Below are 23127 nucleotides of genomic sequence, written 5' to 3' on the forward strand. Positions count from 1 at the left end.
CATCCCTACTTTTTAGAGCTGATCACAAAGTGTTACCCTGCTGGGACTTCTAGCAATCAGCTGGCATCTGGGGCGGAAACCTGGCAGTAAGTGTCCCTGCAGCGCCACCATGGGAGAAAGTAGGTATTACCCAGTGCCCATTCACATCAATAAACCGTCTATGTAATGCAGAACAGGGCAGGTCCTCCAGGGCAAGGAAACTCTACTTGTTCTGCACTGTGAGGTGAGGATCCTGAACGGAGAACCCCCTCTATGAACTCAGAATGAACTAATAGGGTTCCAAAAATGGGATTTATGAACTGGACAATCCCTTTAATTTTCAAGAGTTAAAGGGATTGTCCAGGCTTTAAAAACTGACGGCCAATCAGCAGGATAAGCTATCAATATCTTGTTGGTAGGAATCTGCTGATCACGGGACCCGGACCGATCAGCTGATTAAAGGGGCCACAAAGCTTGTGCAACCGTTGCAATTTATTCAAGGTTTACAAGCCTATCAGTAACTAGAATGGTCACTATAGAAAAAACACAGCACTCTGAGGACTCGCAGGATCGTACTCTGATGGAAATATTGAAGAGTCTGCAGCGCAAGCATAGGCGCCGTGACCCCTTTGATCCCAGACAGTAGACCCCCACCAATCAGGTACTGATATTCTCTCCTGAGGATAGGTTATCACTTTTTATAGCCCGGATAACCTCTAAGGACATGTCCCCCTCCTTTTTTTTTTCCCTCAATTTTCATTTTTTTCTCCCCCTTTGAAAAAAATCATAACTTTTTTTTTTTTTTTTTATCCATCGCCGCCGCTATCTGAGGGCTTGTTTTTTGTGGGACGAGTTGTATTTTTTAATTGTACTGTTTAACGTACTATATAATGCACTGAAAAAACTTTTAAAAAAAATTCTAAGTGGAGTGAAATGAAGAAAAAAAAAAATAAAAATTCTGCCATCTTTGAGTGCATCTATGGCGTTCACACTGCAACAAAGATGACATGATAACGTTATTCTATGGGTCAGTATCATTACTACGTTGCCAAACTTATATAGTACGGTACGTCCGGTAGTTTTCGTTGGTACCATTTTTGAATAACACGTCTTTTTGATCTATTTTTAATTCATTTATTTTTTTATTACATTTTTTTCTTGGAGACCGGGTGACCAAAAAAGCACAATTCTGTCGTTGTTTATTTTTTTTCTGACTACTTCACTGTGCGGGTTAAATTATGCGTTGCTTTGATAGATCGGATTTTTATGGACGCAGCGATACTAAATATGTATTTTTGTTTTATTATTTAGATTATTTTATCATAAATATGGCAAAAGGGTTTTGTTTTTTACTTTTATTACTTTACTTTTTTTCTGATAATTAGTAAAACTTTTTTAAACTTGTTTTTTTTTTTTATTAGTCCCCAGAGGGGACAGGAACATGCGATGCTTTGATCGCTCCTGCAGTATGATGTAATACCATAGCATTATATTATACTGCTGTCTGACAGGCAATCTATCAAGCCATGCCACATGTAAGAAATAGTCGGCAGTGGCGATGCATGGAGTGAGATCACTGTGCGATCACTCTTCATACTTACCCCGACGCTGCAGGATGTAGCACTATGTCCTGCGGTGTTAAGGGGTTAAAAAGTGACTTGAAGTTTTTTGGTTTTTTTTTAAATAAAGAAATGGGATTGAGGCATTGGGGCACAGGTGCCCGACAAGTCGTCCCAGCGATAGTCGTTCCTGTGCTTTTATATAGGGATGAGCATCACTCAGTGAATGGAAGCGAAGTGGGCCGGGATTATTTGGCCTGCCCGCTTGCCTGCTTACACAGGGCGAGCTGTCGTACAGTCGTCTGCATATATATATAATATACCTCTCATAATCCCCTTTGACCTAGCGTATTTCCAAAGTTGCCATCTAAGATTTCTAAATCCACATATGTACCAGGAATGCCTCATCGAAGGCATTGCCACTCACAGTAGATGGCGCAGCAGCTGCCTAAAGCTGCTTAGTGATCGCGACCGGCGACATCTTGCTGGAATTGTCTTTGTAACTAGGCAAGCAAACGCTGTCAGAAATCGCCTACACGTTCGATGCAGGAAGCCTCACATGTAGATCCTGCTGGTCATTGCAGTGTCCGTTATCTTCCATGGGGTATGGGAGCAGAAGACCCACCAGAGTGCCTCTGCTTACACCACGACCCCGGGCACAGCACCTCACCTGGGCTCATGAGCTTGCTACCTGGACTCTACGGGACTGGCAACATGTGGCACGGTACAATGAGTTACCGTACCCATTCTTTCAGGCCGGTAAGATTTAGCTCAGACCCCACGAAGCCATGGACAATAGTTGTCAACAGGGCTATGTGCAGGCTGCTGGTGGTTCCATATTGGTGTGGGATGTTCTCATGGCATGGGTTGGGTCTACTGGTCTGCCTAAACACATCATTGACCGATGCCCGCTAAGGTTCACTTCTTGATGACCATTTACAGCCCTCATGGACTTCGTGTACCCCCACAACGATGGGATATTCCATCAGGTTATTGCACCTTGCCAACCTATCCAGAATTGGTTATCTGGAGGGTTCCTACGAATGGTGTGGCCTGTGCGTTCACCTGACATGAGCCCAGTCAAGCATTTGTGGGAGGTGGGGGAGAGGTCCATTAGTACCCAAGATCCTGCACCCACAAATTCCACGGAGATGTGCATGGCTATCCAGACGCGTGGCGTAACATCCCTCCAGATGGAAGCGATGCCACGTTGAGTTGCTGCACTCCACTGAGTTAGAGGGAGTCCTAACGATATTGGTCCCTGGACTTTTTGACATGCCAGTGTACATTGCACATATAGGTACGGTGTATATCCCAGACCCGCAGAAATGTGTCACTTCAAAGGAACGGCGCTCTGCCAATTGTGATAATTTAATACCTGTCTGTAAATATAGTTCTGCTCCAAATAAAGCCAGTTGCTGCCAAAAATAGAAGCAATTACCTGCGCCACAATACCCTGTTCAGAACACGCGGATCATTCACACCTTTCGCAAGGACTTGTTTATAGAACACAACGTTTCCACCTGATCAGCGCAACAAATGTCATATTCTCTATAATGCAACCCAAAGGATGTTTTATCGCAGTCCGTTCAAGTGTAGCCCTGGGAGGCCTCCATAGATCGCAGTCAGGGGCGTGACGTTAATTCTAGCGGCAGTGCCATTTCATACATTACTCTTTTAACCCTTTCCAATCCACCGTGTGACATCTTCCTGCATTCTGATTGAAGCTTGTACAGCTCCAATGTCAGAAGACGTCCGACGGGGTATTCTTACCATCTATTGCCATAGCCTCTCTGGCGCACACACACTGGCTTTAGCCAGCAGATGGCACCGTTGTATAACAGCAAAAAGAGAAAGCCTTTTAGGAAACCCTGAATCCAAAATTGGATTAGAAAGGGTTAATACTTCCCCGCTGAGCCAGAGCAGAAGAGCACTGACAAGTCCCGTCCTCTACATTGGAAGTGAGCAGTAACTTCAATTTCATGGGTATCTCTGGTACCAGGCCCATATTGATCAGCTGATTTAGACGACCGGTGTGATATTGGGGGGCAACTATGGTGTGATGTCAGTTGTGCTCTGAGCATATTCCCTCCCGCTGCTGCGCTCGCTCCTCTCATGCAGTTTTACAGAAACCCAGAGAATCTGCAGCTGCATCTCCCTCCTCTCCCCTCCTGTCTCCTATTTACTGTTTTATGCATTGTTTCTTTTTGTAAGTGACCATATTTCTAACCTTTACAGAGAGATGACAGACAGGGAAAGCAGAATGATAGCCTTCTGGAGATTTGGGGAGATGCCATCTTTCCCCTTTTAAGCGATTTCACAAAGCGTACTACTGTTTTATGCAAATTAAAATTAAAATGCTACGGAGTCCCTGCGCTCCGCCAGATCGTCTTATGGGTCTTATTCTTAGCAAATGAGATAATTACAGTGTACACTCGTATGATTGCCTCTGAGCGGCCGTTTGCCGCTTTCTTGGAAATGAGAGACATAATATTAATTGCCGTTATTAGGAGGTCTATTTAGACTGTCATTGAGAATTTCTGTAGCGATTAGTCGTCAATGTTGATAAATGTTATTAATAAGTATTCCTGATGGCTCCTGGCAGCCGCTCTCCCATCTGTCTTCTGAGACTTGAAATTGCTAGCAGATGGCATAACGTGTCAAGTCTGGTTTGCACTTTATTATTTTATTGTCACGTCTTGGCAGATCAGAGCAATTATTTTTAGCCAAATTTTTGATTTATATGAACGTCTGGTCAGGTATATTTTTGGGGATAAAACGAGACGTATGAAGAATATAGCATTCTCATACAGTCGTGCGGCATGCCACAGTTGGCCCGTTTAGCCTTTTAATATTGCACACACATTAGTAGATGCTCATTTCGTGTAGATTACTTTTTTTTTTTTCCCCAACATCTGTTGATAATGAGCAGAATTTGCCATTTCCTTATAAAATATCATTTTTGATTCCTCTCATATTAAAACAAATGTATCACTTCGCAGCTGAGGGTTTGCTACGCCTGTTTCCAGTTTTAACAATTGTAGGCTATAAACATCCACAAAAATTTAGTATACTTTGCCAACTCTCTCAGAATGTCAGGGAGACTGCGAGCAGAAAGGAGAGCGATCCTGGAAGAACCAGAAAATCTCCGGATCGCACCAAATATTCACCTTTTCCTGTGCAGAATCTGTAAAGCCGTAGATGAGGTCAGCCCATGCTACCTGCAGTTTGGACAGTATGTTCAAGCTGACAGGTCCCTGGTTAACAAATACCCCTATGACTGCCACCAGTTAGCCCCTACGAGACCTTAGGCAGGTTTTACTCTTAATAGGAAACAATCCATTGTGTATACATAGTGGTATTCCCATACGGTGGTATTGTATCTTGACGCCACCATGAAGTCCTGGTGGAGCCAAGATGGACAGGGGGCTTGACTCCAGATTGGCTGCTGAGGTGAATCAGCTGTGGGTCCTGCAAGGAAACTAATTCCAGCTGCAAGGGGCTTCCCAGGCGTTGGACCAGAAGCATGGACTGCGGCAGCATTGGGAGCAGTGAGCGGGGGAGCGGCCGTCAGGGAGGGCACAGGCAGCAGGCGGCACGGAGCTGACAGCCGGCTGCCAGGACGCACCACAGAGCTGGCGGACGGCCGTAATTTCTGGCGGAGGACTAGAAGCATGGACTGCAGCAGCATTGGGAGCTGTGAACTGTGAGTGGGGGGAGAGGCCGTCAGGGAGCTGATCGCTGCCCAGTGTGGATTGCTTTGTGCCTGCCCTGCACGCTTAGGGTGAGAGTTACTTTTTTTCTTAGGGTTATATTATTAGATGTTAATGCTGCCATGTTACAGTGCTAACATGGCAGCATTTACAGCTCGTAATGTAAGACTAACAATAAAACTATCCCTCATCCTAAGGCGGCAGGGAAGGCACAAAGCAATCCACACGCTGCTAGGACCTTCCAGCTTTGACCCCATCGGGAGCTAGGGGTGTGACAAGGGGCGTTCCTCCTGTCAAACCCCTAGCTTCCGGTGGCGTCAAGATACAAGAATACCTTCCCATGCAGTATTATTAAAAAGTTCAATGAAAGTTCCCTAGTGGGGCACAAAGTTAAATAAATCTTTTAATGTTGATATGACTCTGCTCGCTCTGTCTCAGACTATAAAGCAAAGATTGCAAGTGAGTTGTAGAAAAAGGGAATGTTAGCCTGTTGTGTGTACTACACTGACCTGTGTGGGAACTTGGATACATTAAAAAGCCACATAAAGTGTTTATTATAAAGACCTGATTTAATGTGAAAGTTTCTGATGAAACTTTCTTTTTAAAATAACGTCATCAAGAATCTCTCTTTAAAAAAAAAAAAAAAAAAGTTGTGATAGCGCAGTGTCCTTTATACCAGATAGGCACCGTACATTTGGTAGTAGAGGTGCCTAGTATAGTATGACAGTCGCATTCACTTGGATGTATTGAGCTGCAGTTAGCTGTCATATCAGGCACTTCAGTCAGCGGGGATACTGAGAGTTGGACCCCCACAGAATTGATATACAGGGCGGGCCACGAAAAAGCAGCCCAGCACCCTTATGAAAGTTGTCTGAAAGAAAATCTGTCTTTGTTGCTCATAGCAGCCAATCACAGCGCAGCTTTTGTTTTACCGCAGCAATATAAGAAATGAAAGCTGCTCTGTGGTTGGTTGCAATGGGCAACAAAGACAGATTTTTCCTTTAGACAGCTTTCATAAGAGTGTGGTACTTCTCCTTGACCCACCCTGTATAATTGTCCATATATTGACCTCTTTGTTGTGGATTTCTTTTGTTTTTGGGGACTGTATGTATCCGTACATGATTTATGATCAGAGAAGAGCCCGCACTTGGTTTACTCTCATACTATGTGTATATTGTGTACAGCTCTGTGGTATATGTCGGTGAAGACTTCCACCTCATGTTTTCTCCTTTTCCTTTATAGATTGGGACAGGGAAAAGTTACTGGAAGACTGGATGTGCAGTCCGGAGAATTGCTGCCAACGATCGGGCGTCCAGATGCCAACTCCTCCGCCCAGCGGATACAATGCCTGGGATACGCTCCCTTCTCCACGTACGCCACGTACCACTCGTTCATCGGTCACATCCCCAGATGAGATCAGTCTATCTCCCGGGGACATTGACACGGCTCTGGTCAGTTATATTGAATGGTAGAAGGGGGTTGGGGGTCATCGTTCAGTATTATCCAAAACATTGTATGTTTACTGTATAGAGACTGCAGCTAATATTTAATTTGGATATCTCTCTGATATGTCATCATTTTATTATGATTGTAAAAGCTCCTTTAAAGGGGCTCTGTCAAAAAAAAAATCAATACTTACCTATTCCTCCCCGGTCTGTCTTCTTACCAAATCTTCTCCTCGCTGATCTTGTCCTGGCTCCACCAGTCGTGGCCTCCCACCCGGATCACATCACCACAAGCCGGACGATTGTTCTTCTTCCTGTGACAAAGCGCCCATTCTCGTCAGTCTCATCCCTTCAGATCAATGTACGCTACGTCACTAGTGATGTAGCATTCACTGCCCATCAGGGAATGCTGAGCTATTGCCGATACTGCGATTGGTGCTGTCTCACAACAATAGTATATGAACATGGCGAGATAGAGACTGCTGATGTGCGCTATGATAGCCCGGCATTCCATGCTAGGCAGTGAACGCTCCGTCACTAGTGACTGGGTACACTGACCTGCAGGGAGGAGACTGCAGAAAATGGACGTCCATAACAGGAAGAGGAGGATCCGGTGAGGTGACCCGGGGGACTGCAGGAGCAAGGAGAAGGTGCGGTAAGAACACTGACGGGGGAGGAATAATTTTTTTTCCCTTTTTCCTAATGGTAAAACCCCTTTAATATTACTGTATAGATCACCATTAGAGCTGAGCGAGTATACTCGCTAAGGCAAACTACTCGAGCGAGTAGTACCTTAGCCGAGTATCTCCCCGCTCGTCTCTGAAGATTCGGGTGCTGGCGGGGGAGAGCGTTGAGTTGCGGGAGTGAGCAGAGGGTAGCGGGGGGGGGGGGGGGGGGGGGGAGTGAGGCACTTCCGCCTCCAACACGGGGTTCATACACGGAAATGTAATAGTCGCTTTAACTCCCATTGATTTCAGTGGGAGCTGAAGTGACTAATGGGAGCTGATTTCTAGGGTACTTCTGAACAGCTCATTGCCGAGGGTCCTGATGATTAACAGGCGATTACCTATCCTGGGGCTAGGTCACCAATAGTCTTTGCCTGGAAAACGCCTTTAATTCATTTATCTGAAAAGTTGAAGGAAGGCTAAACAATTAGAAAAAGTTAAAAATATTTGAGGGCCTATTTATGGCGTAAAGTTCAATAAATGTATTAAGAGGTACAGTTGTCACATTCTTCAGGCTACCTGCGTGCCAAATCAGAAGCCTACGCCAGCTACAAGTTGGCATAGATTTCATCTAGAATTTACAATCAATTTGTGGAGTAAATTACGGAAAATGTGGCAAGCTGTGAGGAGCCATGTCCCTTAACACAAAGCCTCTACTGGCATGGCCAGTAGAGATGAGCGAGCGTACTCGTTAAGGCAAAATACTCGAGCGAGAAAAGATTCGGGGGCCGGCGGGGTGAGCGGTGAGTTGCGGGAGTGAGCAGGGGGAAGTGGGGGGGAGAGGAAGAGAGAGAGATCTCCCCCACGTTTCTCCCCGCTCTTCCCCGCCGCTCCCCGAATCTTTTGGCACGAGCGGGCATGTACTCGAAAATGGCAATACTCGCTCGAATACACTCGCTCTTCTCTAGTGGCCAGGATGAACCTTGAAAAAGCCACAGTTTTTGTCACTTGTGTCAAAATTGCAACTTTTTGATGTCACCGTTCTGGTACAAGGCACTTAATAAATCCGCCCTTTTATGTTGGGCTGCTCATCTCCATTGAAATGAATGGGACAGCAAGAGTTATTATTTTTTTCGTGTGAAACAACTTCTTTAACGCCCAATATATTTTTTCATTCTTCTCCCCCATGTATTTGCCCACAGTGTGGTATCTGTATGTGCAGCATCTCTGTATTTGAAGATCCAGTGGAGATTCCATGCGGACATGAATTTTGCAGATCATGCTGGGAGTCGTGAGTATACGTTTTTTTCCTTTATTTTTTGTTTTTAATACCAGAAATATGATTTTATGTTTTAGCGGGGATGTGTTCCTCCGCGACCTGCACTGGGGGAGGAGTCAATCAGGAACATGTGGCCGGCTTGGGCGGAGCAGCACGCCCATGAGTTTTGCCTGTACTATGCCTTTTAAGGTTTAAGTAATTTTGGAAATATACCAGTTGCTGTTTGTTTGTATCATTTAGTTCGTTTTACATTCTGAATCTAATTCTAAAGCTTTTAGTTATTTATCACATGATCATAGCTGGTAAAAAAAAAAAGAAAAAAAAAATGGCCGCTGGAATTTTTAATCTTTTTGAAGATCTTCTATTTATCTGTCAGGTGGAAGACAGTAATATAATTGTGTCCATGTAATATAAACCAGGACACAAAAGAACAGACTGACTTTATTTTCACAGCCGTTATTGACTTTTCCACAAGTCTGGCAGCCTGAAGCTTATAAACCTTTTATTGCAACTTTATTGAAATTGGCATTTTCATTCCACAGTTGAAAGTCTTGCCTCTGTCTATCAAGGTCATTCCGAGAAAGAAAAACAGTAAAAACCAGAACCCTCCGGGGAAATTTGTCCATGCCATGCAGAAATAAAATGTAATTTTAGGGCTCGGTACGACCGCCCGCTCCTCCTGTGCGGGAATTAAAATGTTAGAACAATATCCACCTTTCCTGAAGGAAAATAATGGAATATTTAATGGCAGAAGGAATGAAGGTAACAATTCTGCCAAGTCATGTAGTATATGAGGCTTTTATATTAGGAATAAGGAACTTCTACATTAACTTTACGGGCTATGTTAACCTTTAACCCTTTCCAAACCACTGTCTGACGTCTCAAGACATTCTGATTGCAGCCTGTACAGCTCTGATGTTGGAAGACGTCCGGCAGGGTATTCTTACTGTATATTACTGGCCTCTCCAGCATGTCCCATACCGCAGTACTGGCTCTAGCCAGCAGATGGCTCCATTGTATAATGGCAGAAACAGAAAGCCCCCTAGGAAACCCTGAATCCAAAATTGGATTGCAAAGGGTTAAAGTGATTACCTGGTCCTTTTTAGACGAGACTATTCTCATGTGAACGAGCGAGTGATGTCACCGCTAACTCGCAGCCGGTTTAGATAGGCAAATGCATCCTTGGCTCGTTCAAATGAGAATTGTTCAGAATCCCTGTATAAGCGATTAGATCCTTTGGATAGACCATCAGTTTAAGATTGGTCGGGGTCCAACTTTTGGCAACTCCACCGATCAGCTGATTGAAGGGGCTGCCATGCTTCACAAAGCACTGCCTTCCCTTCATTGTTTACCAGGCACAGTGCTATACTTTAATAGTGGCTGTGCCTGGAAATACCATAAAGAGCAGCTCAGTCCCACTCAAGTGAATTTGGTTGAGCTGTAATACCAAGCAAGACCACTATGAAAAATGTGGAGCTGTGTCTGGTAAGCAATGAAGGAAAGCCTGTGCTTCGAAGCCCTTCGATCAGCTGATTGGCGACAGTCCTTACTCCTGCACCCATCTTAAAAGGGTTTTCCGGGACTAAAAAAAAAAAAAGTTAAAAGGGCTTAAAATGATTAATTGAGTACTTGGCTATCCCTGCTGCAGCCGTGGTGCCCGCTGTGTGGAACCTGGAAGAAACGGTAGGTGGTCACGTGCCGCTCATTTTGCATGTTAATGCCCAGCCACTTACATGCTGAATTATCTTTCAAATTTTTTTTTTAGTCCCGGAAAACCCCTTTAAATTGATGACCCTTTAATTTTGTAGTTTGGAAACCCCGCCTTTAGAACAGTATTTAGGAAGACTATACAAATAGGCTTAATCACTGTGTGGTGAAGGGTTACCATTGTTAAGATCTCTGATTGCTGTCAGTAAGTAGAAACCTCAGCTTGGGAGTTTCATCTCTGCTGACTTGGAAGCAAGGTGCAATCATGTACGCAGCATGAGATTCGTAGCTCCGCTTTGTGATGTGAAAATCTCCCTTTATAGCAGATCTCCGGCACGAGGTAGATGGAAACGGTGGTGCGGTAAATCTGTTCTCGCACGTGCAGAGTTGTATCTTTTTCCATGCAGCCTCTCTGAGAAATGACATCTGTCACATATCAACAGGCGATGGAGCGACTTGTAAAGAGGAGCAAAGAACAAATGTGACACGTCCCTAATCAGGTGTTCAAAATGTAATTACGACTTTATGAAAATGTGGGTGGAGGCCAACTATGAATATGGCGCATCCGTATATGGGGATGTGGGGGTCCTTTTTATACAAGGATAAAAATCATTGTTCGTTTGCCACTTGTTGCGTGCAAAACGTGATCTTTCAGTCAAACCATTTGCAGACTTTCCTGACAGACCAACGATGATCTGTACGAAACAAGGATGAAAAAATGTAAACTATTATCTGCACGTGTAAACGGATGTTGTTTAAAAGCCAACGTCTCGTTCGCTCGTTCCATCGATTTGTTGCTCCATGTAAAAGGACCCTTAGATCCAGCTTCATTGCAATCTCATACAAATTCCCTGTACAAACATTCTTGTCACTAGCAGCCTCCACTAGGGGGAGCCGACTGCATACAAATTTTTACAATTAGTGCTGGACTCAATGGAAGTAAGCAGCCCTAGTGGTGGTTGTAGGTAACCACTACATCGTATTATGGTAAATAGGCGGTTCCATGGGGTGACCTCCTCCCACCACAGACCCCATAGCAGTTGTGCTCTGCATCTATCGTAGGTAGGCCACTGACTGAAGAACTATGTGTCACTATAACTAAGAAGGTAAGATTTTTTTTGCTGGCGTACCTGAAGTTTTTCTAACATTTATTTCATTTCTTTTAGATAAATTTAGAGACTGTCTTGTAGAAATAAGAGAATTTTTGATTCTCAGACCAAAATATAGTTTTTTCTTTTTTTAGGTTTCTGAACCTTAAAATCCAGGAGGGGGAGGCTCACAATATCTTCTGTCCAGCCTATGACTGTTTTCAGCTGGTTCCTGTGGAGGTCATAGAAAGTGTGGTGTCTAAGGAGATGGATAAGCGCTACCTTCAGTTTGACATAAAGGTGGGCTACTTCCCTAGATGTGTAGAATCCATGTATGAAAAATAGTCTGAAGAAATATTCTTATGAGATGAAAGTGAGATTTTTGGTGAGACATCACAGATCTTCAGGTTCCTATGCTCCATTTCAAGAGGACAGAGAAGATGCAAATTCCAAATCACACTAGTGAAATCAATAAGTGTGGCACCTGGTGGGATAAGTGTGATTTCAAAGGGCACCTGGTGAAGTAAATGTGGACCATAAAAAAAAATGTTCCCGGCATTTGGGTACGCCCTTTCCTCTTCCTCACTGCTCTCCGAGCTTGAGGATCATCAACTGAATATTCTTTTGGCAGTGCAATCGATGCTGGCTAATGAGGGGCAAAAACTCTGTAACAGTCTGTCTGTACATGGGTATCTTTTCCTTCTGGAGAAGACTCTGGCTTTGACGTATAACCCCAGTCATTGTTACAAGGCCTGTTACAAGGTCAGATGTTTATTTACAGAAATAGGTAGTGCTACAGAGGAATTGTACCAGCTTCCCCTTTGCATACATTTCCCAGCGGAGCATGCATGGCCTTATAGGTATCCTCATGCCTACTAGGTGCTCTCCCTAAGGAGAAACTTTACCCCTTCCAATTGACTTTATACTGATCTGGTAAATATATTACATTTGACATTCATACTGACATCTGAAGATTTTCCATAATAGAGTCTGTGCTTCAGTTTCTTATGTGTTTTGAAGCAAATGTGGTGCCACGTGGTGACATGCTGTGCCACATTTATTTCACTAGGCGCCATATATAGTATTGCATGTACTTTATTTCTTTCTGTGTCTACATCTTGTACAACACATTTTTGGTTTTTCTGCATGGGTTTTCAGGCGTTTGTTGAAAACAACACTGCGATCCGATGGTGCCCGACGCCAGCCTGCGAGAGGGCGGTGAGGCTGAAGAAGCAGGGAAGCAATACATCTGGTTCGGACACCCTGAACTTTCCTTTGCTACGGGCTCCGGCTGTCGACTGTGGAAAAGGACATCTGTTCTGCTGGTGGGTACACTATATTTTGTGATCGTGGGGGATATATGGTTGCTTTAAAGGGTATGTGAACTTTTGCACCTTTTGTTTACCTATGCGTCTCTCATTGTACAGACTACAAATAAACCCCATGTGTAGTCTGTAACCATGGAGACACATAGATATGCATATATTAATAGGAACTGTATGTGCAAATATAAGTAGAGCAGTTTCCTTTTTCACATCAGTCTCTGCTGTTTTGCAGAGTGGCTGACGGGCATCATTACTTGTTATTTATTGTACTTGGCACAGTGGGAATGACCTTTTTGAGAAGAGGGATATGCAATAAACATATTATACCGTGACCCAGTAGAGTTTTAGGGATTTTCTTCAGTCAGTCTGGGTTTTATCGAGGCATACCCTTTCTATATGCCTTATTAGGGCTCAGCAACATAAAAGGCTGATGGCAACGTGACCCAACAGACGCTCCGGGGAACCGTAGTAATTAGAGATGAGCGAGTATACTCGCTAAAGGCAATTGCTCGAGCGAGCATTGCCTTTAGCGAGTATCTCCCCGCTCGAGACGGGTGCCGGCCGCGGGCAGGGAGCTGAAGGGAGGAACGGAGGGGAGATCTCTCCTCCCCAACCCCCCCCCCCCGCTCCCTCCTGCTGACTGCCGCTACTCAACCGCTCCCCCGCACCGGCACCCGAACCTTCCGTCTCAAGCGGGGAGATACTCGCAAAAGGCAATGCTCGCTCGAGCAATTGCCTTTAGCGAGTATACTCGCTCATCTCTAGTAGTAATATGCTCACGACAAGCTCAACTGGCACCGGACCAGAAACTCGTTAGTAAAAGTTCATAAATTGTCCTCAAACTATTACTCTGAAAGAGGAAACTTTGGAATTGGATGTAGACAAACGTAGAGGATATTGCTGCAATCGGCTATCGGGTCACAAATGGTTAAAAGCAGTGGCTACCAAATTCTAGTTCGGATTCCTGCCAGGACACAGAATCTAAATCTATGCGGAGAGATTCTGTTCAGATCTTTTTTACCTGCCCATGAAGCCTGGAGTCCTTTTTAAGTTCTCAGCAGTCAGAAAATATCTCGGTATTCCACCTTCTAAGGCCTAGTGTGCGGTAAAGCCAGCTTTCATGGCCAGTCTCCGGTTACCGGTAGGAGGCCAGATCCTTTCTTATAGTCCTCTGTTGGCTCCTACATCATTTATAAAGCAGATGATATCTGAGACGTGACACAACAGACGCTGCGGGGAACCGTATTTATATCCTCACGACAAGCGTCAGGTGGCACCGGACCAGAAACTCGTACGGTATTGAGCAAGAGTGTCTTAGGTCTCCATAGGAGATTGTTGGCTTGTTAATTGTCTCCAGGTTTAATATGTGAGCTCAGTGTTCCTTGGGCTCGGGGATGTTTAAGTTGTGAAATCGTGAGCCCATGATGGGTCATCTGAGGATTCTGGGACAAAAACACTATGAATAATTCATCACATGGACAATGGAGGCCGACAAGGAAAGGAACAGGAATAGTGGAGCAGCTGCTCTATTATTCTGTGCGCTGCAGAACTGTAATACTGAGCCTCCTGGTTCACAAGTAGATTTCCAGAACCTGACTGATACATTTCTGCATTGCAATGCAGATTTCTGTGTATGTCCTACAGGATCTGTAGAAAGCTGTGTTATTTTAGAGATTGGACGGGAGGTTTCAACCAGTAACTGGCCCCCTTTGAGCTGTTCTGGAGCGTTTCGTTAAAGGTTGTTGTCCACGACTTTTACTATTGATGACCTGTTTTCAGGATGGCTAATCAATAGTTGATCATGAGGGGTATGCTATTCTGGACCACCACCAATTAGCTAATTCCAGGCAGCGTTGTCCGTATTTCAGCAGCCTGGTTTGGTAGAGCAGGAACAGCTCCCACTGAAATCAATGCTAGCAGTGCCTGCAGTACTAAATCGAACCACTGCAATGTTGACAGCACTATATGCACTATAGCAGTGCTATATTGTCAACCCGCTATTTTAAATGGGCAGGAAATTGGCCTGTGTAAAAGGCCCCTAGTTGTGGCTGTGCTTCATATTGCAACACAGTCCAATTCCCTGAGTAAAACTGAGCTGTAATACGAGGCACAGCCTTAAACTGAAGTAAGGCGTTGTGCCTGATTAAACCATAAAGAGGACACAGCACTCCTTGGGAACACTTCAGCACCTTCAGTCAACTTATTGGCATATGAGTGCCAGGAGTCAGACCCCCTACTAATGTAGTTTTTAAAAATCACTTATTTAGTGATACAACCCTAAGACTGTGAGGACACTGGGTGCAGGGCTGGGACATGTTGATTTGGCACCCTAGGTAGGTTAGGAAAATTGCAACCACCGGAATCAATTAAAAAACACCCTTTCCTCTTATGAAAAATTGAAACCTCATTTAAAAGAAGCAGACAGAGTAGATAGATAATGTTTAGTTTACTTTTCTTCTCCATTTGGCCCAGACCGCCCTGGCAGTTTGTCCCAAAGACTGCAGAGTTTGCTGCTGAAATATCTTTGGCCTGGGGTACAGCTATAGTAGTTGCAGCAGTAGCAGTCATACCTAGACCCTAATGGGGCCCAAAAGCCCCTTTGTCACAAAATAAGACACCAGTATTCTAAATGAAACCTGTAGCTGGTGGGCCCTGTTGCAGATTTTGCACTGGCGCCCAGACAGACCCCATAATGCATATAACTTCATTACCCTTTCAGACATCAGACCAGCTACTTCCACTGCTCTGTACATGCTTTGCATGCTGCCCCTCCAGTCCCCTGGGTCCTCTTGTGCAGTAGGCACGACACCACACCCTGATGCGCACTTTATCCTGACATGGGCGGCATTGGAACTCGGCACATAGCCAACGCCTGGACCAGTGAGGAGTGGTGAGCAACACAAACCATGCTCACCACTTCCTGAGATTCCTGTAACAATGAGCGCTTCCATTACTGGTGGAAGTCTCGTTGTATCGAATTCCAAGTGTTACAAACAAACATAAATTACCAATAAAATTGTGCCACCCCTCTCCCCACCCTAGGCGGTCGCCTACCCATCGCCCGGCCCTGAGGGGGTGTCTGCCAGCTTTCCCAGAAACAGAACTATAAAGCTGCCAATCCTTGTTAAACTGTAAATTCTAATTATGGTTTAATGTTACAGGGAATGTTTAGGAGAGGCCCACGAACCGTGTGATTGCCAAACGTGGAAAAACTGGCTCCACAAGGTGTCTGAAATGAAGCCTGAAGAGTGTAAGTATGATCTCATGGCGCTCCTGTCCGATGCCGCACTACTGCTAAGGGATGCCATTCAGCTCAATCTATGTGGATTTACTCCACGCGAAAATGATCCAACTAGAATCCATTGATGCAGGGCGGCTACTCAATGAAGTGATTACAGCGGCAGATACACAATTCAGGGAGACTGAGAGCTCTATACACGATCCTACCAAAAATATTTGGAAACCCCTATTAGTAGGATGGTTCATGTCTTATTAGTATGTCACGTGTCTGGAATCATGCTACATAAGATGCAGACCGTTGGAGGTGTCGGCCATAGTTTGTGACCGGAACAGCACGCTATTGGATTTACAGCTTATGCCGCTGCACACACGCCATCCATCATGAAGCGCAAAACATTGGTCCATCCAAATTGGTGCAAGCAGTGTCGTCCTTGGACAGTTGAGCAATGGAAGAACGTTCTATACAGTAACTAATACCCTGTTTCCCTGAAAATAAGACATACCCTGAAAATAAGACATAGCATGATTTTCCAGAATTTTTGAGGATGCAAAATGATTTTTTTAGGCTTTTTGAGGATGCTTGAAATATAAGCCCTACTCCAAAATTAAGCCCTGCTAACAGTTAATTAAAAAAGTCAATTTAAATAGTGTCCAGGCAGCTATACATGTAAAAAAGTTAAACCTTTTTGAACAAAAATTAATATAAGACACTGTCTTATTTTCGGGGAAACACGGTAGCACTACTCCATCTTCGTATCAAATGTACCTGGATGTGGAGGATGATAGGGAACACCTGTTGCCCAAGTGTGTTATGCTAACAGTTAAGTACGGTGGAGGTTCCCTTATGATGTGGGAAAGTTTTAAGTGGCATGGTCTCTGTTCATTGGTTCTAGTGGTAAAAACCATGAATATAGAAGTGTACCGTGACATAGTAGACCATAATGAATAACATGCTGCTGACAATGTGGCAATACTCTAAACAAGACAACACGCCTTGTCGCAAATCCAACGCTGATTTATGTTGGTTTGAAGATGTGGATGTTCAACAATTGAACTGGCTGCACTGAGTCCCGACCTGATCCCTACTGGACCTCTTTAGCACGAACTGGAATGTTGGCTGGGGAAACATGAGCAGTGTCCATCTTCTTTGAGAGAACTCGCCAGATGTTTGCAGGATGAATGGAGGGAAATATCACCTGAAGTGTATCAGACGTTAGTAGCATGCCACGAAGAGTATCTGACGTCATTTGGGCCAACGGAGCCCCGCTAAGTATAAATATATGTAAATACTTCTGATTCTTGCTCAAGTGTCCATTTACTTTTGGTAGGATAATATAAGACAGTTTATAATCAGTCATTCTTTTTTTTTTTTTTTGCCGTAATAGAAATTACCTCTTGCCTTTGCTGACTTCCTGCTGAACTTGTACTTCTACACCGCAGCTGAACAAGCAAAGCTGCAGTGTAAAGCATGTTGTAGGAACCAAGCAGAATCTGACCCACTGATTAGATAGGAGGTTATAGACTACACCGGGCATATTCTAGATATCCCATCCGATAAAGTGCCAAGATGAGCAGTTACATTTTCTGCTTTGCTGCCGTTGACCGCCTTGTTATGCCTTTCTCTCTAGTGGTCGGAGTGAGTGAAGCTTTTGAGGATGCTGCTAATTGTCTTTGGTTATTAACAAACTCTAAACCTTGCGCTAACTGCAAGTCTCCGATCCAGAAGAACGAGGGCTGTAACCATATGCAGTGTGCCAAGGTAAGAGAAATGGCCTCTCAGCGACTTCAGAGGTGTATGGGTAATATTTATTTTCACCCCCTATTAGGCCCAATGTGCACGGGGGGTCTGATTCGTGGAAGATCTGCAAATAGGTAAGCATGGGAGTCCGCACATGAACTAAAGCATGCAGATTTGTTTGCAGACTTTTTCGTCCGGCAAACAAATCGCAGCATGACCCATTTCAGTACGGTTCCTGCGCGGTCCGATCCGCAGCTGGCGCACACACACACACACACACACACACACAAAAAAAGACTCCACTGCACATGTGCGGCGGCTCCCCGGCCGGCCCTTCCGCACACATCTGCAGTGAAGAAAATAGAAGACCCTGACAGGCACGCAGAAGACCCGGACGGGTAAGCAGTGTCTTCGGCCGTGGGCAGGGGCACATTCCGCTTCCAAATGAGGAATCCGATTTTGCCCCAGGACATGAGGCCTTAGGCAGGCTCTTGTACTACAGTGAGACTATGTGGTTGCTGGAGAGTGCCTATTACATGTTTTTGCCATGAATGGACTTTACTCAAATGTGTTTCCATGGAGGAAGGGGATGTTAAAGGGGTTGTCCCGCGAAAGCAAGTGGGTCTATACACTTCTGTATGGCCATATTAATGCACTTTGTAATGTACATTGTGCATTAATTATGAGCCATACAGAAGTTATTCACTTACCTGCTCCGTTGCTAGCGTCCCCGTCTCCATGGTGCCGTCTAATTTTCAGCGTCTAATCGCCGGATTAGACGCGCTTGCGCAGTTCGGTCTTCTTCTTTTCTGAATGGGGCCGCTCGTGCCGGAGAGCGGCTCCGTGTAGCTCCGCCCCGTCACGTGCCGATTCCAGCCAATCAGGAGGCTGGAATCGGCAATGGACCGCACAGAAGCCCTGCGGTCCACCGAGGGAGAAGATCCCGGCGGCCATCTTCACCAGGTAAGTAAGAAGTCACCGGAGCGCGGGGATTCAGGTAAGCGCTGTGCGTTTTTTTTTAAAGTCCCTGCATCGGGTTTGTCTCGCGCCGAACGGGGGGGCTGTTGAAAAAAAAAAAACCCGTTTCGGCGCGGGACAACCCCTTTAAAGGCATTAAACTTGTCACTACAGCGATCAGCTGATCATTTCTAGAAACCTACAACTTCTACTGGTCCCAACGTTGGCTAGAGAGGGTTAGATATCAAATATAGGCACCTCCGGTAGTGGGCAGTGATATACAAGAGCAATCATCAGTGTGGCGTTCTATATCACGTCAGTCTGCAGTCCCTACGTCCATTTTTGGCTTCCATACGTCATTCGTTTTTCGTATTTGACAACATTTAGCACCACCAATGATTTCAATAGGCAGGTCTTGTCTTGGGTCTAATGGTGTGTCCAGCCGCAGGTGCCCCCATAAGTGCGCCACAACCTGCCCTATGAATTTAGCAGCTTCCTGAGACCTCTTTCACACGAGTGACAGGGATATTGCAGCTGCAAAATCGCGGTGATATCGCAGCTTTAATCCCACGATTTTGTAGCGTCAGCGATGCTTTTTCTTGAGAATATACTCGCATCGCTGCTGGCCGCAATAAAATCTTGCGATTTTATATAGAGAAAGTAAATGTTAAAATCGCATCACATTGCATGAAAATCGCAAGTTCGTGCGATGCGATACACCAGCTCCATAGAGAAAGGTGCGAGATAAGAAATCGCGCGTCGCAGAATGCCGCAATTTTTTTTTCTCGCAACTTAGCATCAGTAAAAAAAAATCGCTACTGTAAAGTAACCCATTGAAAAGCATGGGGTTCTCAAACGTGTGTTTTGTAGCTCGGTCTCATCGAAGGAAAGATCACTTGCTTTTGTAGCCCATGTGAAAGTGGTCTAAGGGCTCAGTCACACGGGCGTTTATTGCCGCGATTTGCGCATGCGCATGCGTCCGGCGATTTTTTAAAACCATTGCTTTGCAATGGTATCGGACACATGAGCGCTTTTTATGCGCTCGTCCGATAAATTAGAGAACAGAAATCGCAGATCGCACCTATCTGCGATCTGCGATTCCTGTTCTCTTCTCTATATGCGCTCAATGGGGCCGGCGGCAGCAGCGCCGACCCCAATGAGAACATATAGAAGACAAATCATTCTTCTCTGCCACAGCTGGAACCGCTGTGGCAGAGAAGAACGATGTTTGCCCATTGAATTCAATGGAGCGGCAATACAGCCGCTCCATTGAAAGCAATGGGCTGCCGGCGTGCGCGGGGTTAATTGTCGGGAAGGGGTTAAATATATAACCCCTTTCCTGCAATGCATCCTGAAAAGTGAAAAAATAAAAAAAAAGGATGTACTCACCTGCTCCCGGCAGCCTGAGATCCCCGCGGCCGTCCTGCAGTGGGTGTGAAGGGGGTGTGACTCAGGCTTGCCCCTGATTGGCTCAGCCTGAGCCAATCAGAGGCTGATCTCAGTCACACCCATTCATGAATTCATGAATGGGTGTGACAGAGACTTGCTTCTGATTGGCTCAGCGCTGAGCCAATCAGGGGCAAGCCTGAGTCACACCCCCTTCATACCCACTGCCGGCCGGCCGCCGGGATCTCCAGCTGCCGGGAGCAGGTAAGTACATACATTTTTTTTATTTTTTCACTTTTCAGGATGCATTGTTGGGAAGGGGGTTATATATTTAACCCCTTCCCGACAATTCATCCCACACTCGCCCGCAGCGCTTGCATTCAATGGAGCCGCTGTATTGCCGTCTCCATTGAATGCAATGCGCTGGACAGCTCCGGCCCGTTTCTAATGAAACGCGGCTAGGAGCAGATTTTCGGGCGATTTTTGGGGCGATTTTTCGGCGCCGGTCACGCGATTTGCGCATGCGCATCCGTCATGCGATGCGCAAATCGCGTGAAAAAACGCCCGTGTGACTAAGGCCTAAGGGTGCATTCACACGGGCGAGTGCGATATTGGTCCGAAAAACTTGGACTGATGTTCCGCTTGTAGATTTGTGATTCTGGATGGGCGCACGATGGCTTTTCCCATTTAGATTTCAATGGTGAAAATCCCATTGCTCTCGCATAGAAATAGAGCAGCATGCAAGTGTGATGTGATTTTACATTATTTTATTAAAGATTCCATAGTAAATAATGGTCGATCTCTTATGGGAAATCACCCAAAATTGGGCATGCAGCAATTTTTCAATCTCGCAGCATTAGGCTGGATTCACACGAACGTATATCGGCTCGGTTTTCACGCCGAGCCGATATACGGTGTCCTCATCTGCAGGGGAGGGGGGGGGGGAGATGGAAGAGCCAGGAGCAGGAACTGAGCTCTCGCCTCCTCTCCACCCCCTCTCCGCCCCTCTGCACTATTTGCAACAAAAGGAGGTGGGACGGGGGCGGGGCTAAGTCCCGGGGCAGAGAGGAGGCAGAGGGGGGGGGGGGGCGGTAGCTCAGAGCACTGCTCCTGGCTCTTCCAGGCTCCTCACCCCCGCCGTAGAGAGAGACGACGTATATCGGCTGGGCGTGAAAACCGATCGATATACGGTCGTCTGAATCCAGCCTTACTGCGAGCAAAAAAAATCTCATGTGAAGAAACCTATTAAAATAAATGCGTTAACATGTGTGAGTTCTGGCCATATCGCTACTGCTTGCCTGTGTGAACGCACCCTTATAGTGTTAGATCAAAGGCATAAAAAATTTCACCAAAAATTCACATTTTGGTTTTGTTGTTTTTTAATGTGTGTTTTTTTTAACAGTGCAAGTACGACTTCTGCTGGATTTGCCTGGAGGAGTGGAAAAAACACAGCTCTTCCACAGGGGGCTATTACCGCTGCACGCGTTACGAGGTCATAAATCAGGTGGAGGAGCAGTCTAAAGAAATGACAGCGGAGGTGAGTCCGTTACTTTCTGCTATATGAAGAAACTGAAGCGTGTATTTGGGAGACCTATGTGGTCCTCCAGAGTTTACATGACCACCGGGGGTGGTGTTCCTAATCCTAGATTACCTGGTGAATCCCAGCCACCACCCCAGGACTCTATTGTTTTTTGGACACAGTATTCCTTCACTTTCCATAAATTCACCTTACATTAGTTGTTCCTTGACCATCATAAAGTGAAGGTGGATAATGGTGCCGGTGTTTTGGCTCACTCGATAACTAAGGAGAACGCATTTATATGGAAGAAACCACCAATATGTATGTGACTACTGACGGCACAGCAGTTTCTTTCCTATTTATTTGCCTTAGCATTGTGCCTCACAGATCGTTAGCTATGAAACTATGCCAGCTGTAGCAGTGTCCATAGAGTAATTGCCATTACATAACAGCATCTAGAAGAGCCTCGTGTGACGTGGAGTGTTGAGGCAGCAGAAATACAGTCCTAAGCTCTTGCTCACAACCTGAAGGTTGCAGGTTTAATCCCCACATGGTTCAGGTGGCAGGCTCAAGGCTGACTCAACTTTCCGAAGTCGGTAAAATGAGTACCCAGCTTGCTGGGGGGTAAATATAACCGAGGAAGGCGATGGCAAACCACCTCTCAAAAACAGCCTGCCTAGAAAACGTCACATGGTGACGGCACCCTAGAAGTCAGTCATGACTCGTTGCTTGCACCAGGGGACTTTACCTTTACCTAACAGCATCTAGAGCAATGTTTCCTAACCTTTTTAGCCTTGGGGCACCCCTTGAAAAAATTTTACCTTGTGGCACCCCTACCAAGTTTGTTTATTTTTACAAAAATTGGCTTAAAACATTCCCCCATTGCAGTATAATCGCATCCAGAGCTTTACCATCCCTCTCAAACAAGGTTTAATCACATTGTGCAGTTCAACAACACTCAAATCGCCTCTACCCAGCAGTATACAAATGGCCGAATTTCCTTCTCTTCCCCTCTCCAGTATATATGTGGTCAAACCTCTCTACCCCCTTCTCTGAGTATACATGTGGCTGTTCCCAGTATGTACCACCACATGGGGGAGGAGTATCTGTATGGTGGTGGTACAACCAGTGGGACCCCTTGCCCATCATAAGAATGGGGATATGTTAAAAACTTGGCACAACCCTTTTTAGAGTATGTTTACACGTAGCGGAAATGCTGCCAGCCGAAAATTTCACTGCAAATTCCGAGTCAAAAAAACGCGCCGAAAAACCATTACATCCGCGGTTTCCCGCAAATGGTTTCTGCAGGTCTCCTCCTGTAGAAGTCCACATGCAGAATCTGATCCGCTCGTGGACATGAGGCCTTTGGCTCTGGCCCTACTCGCTTCAGTCTAGAGATCTATTCTCCTGTCGTAGGCTGCATTTTCACAGACTGCATTGATGGCGGCTATTTTGTTGAGTTCCTTGCCAATCCCCTTAGTGTATTTGGTGATTTGGATCCACATGAGGGAGATTGATAAAACGGTC

At 45.4% G+C, this 23127-nt stretch overlaps 1 protein-coding gene across 2 annotated transcripts in view; it reads left to right on the forward strand.

Annotated features, from left to right (window-relative positions):
* Positions 1-23127, forward strand: part of ANKIB1 (ankyrin repeat and IBR domain containing 1) — a 119001-nt gene that overhangs the window by 64657 nt on the left and 31217 nt on the right. For both annotated transcript variants that reach the window (XM_066585649.1, XM_066585650.1), the window contains exons 6-12: positions 6494-6702; positions 8564-8652; positions 11591-11735; positions 12594-12760; positions 15922-16010; positions 17629-17759; positions 21484-21618. In XM_066585649.1, the coding sequence (XP_066441746.1) occupies positions 6494-6702; positions 8564-8652; positions 11591-11735; positions 12594-12760; positions 15922-16010; positions 17629-17759; positions 21484-21618 (965 nt within the window). The remainder of the gene's footprint in view (positions 1-6493; positions 6703-8563; positions 8653-11590; positions 11736-12593; positions 12761-15921; positions 16011-17628; positions 17760-21483; positions 21619-23127) is intronic.

This window comes from Eleutherodactylus coqui, chromosome 12 (assembly GCF_035609145.1).
Source record: "Eleutherodactylus coqui strain aEleCoq1 chromosome 12, aEleCoq1.hap1, whole genome shotgun sequence".
Classification (NCBI taxonomy): domain Eukaryota; kingdom Metazoa; phylum Chordata; class Amphibia; order Anura; family Eleutherodactylidae; genus Eleutherodactylus; species Eleutherodactylus coqui.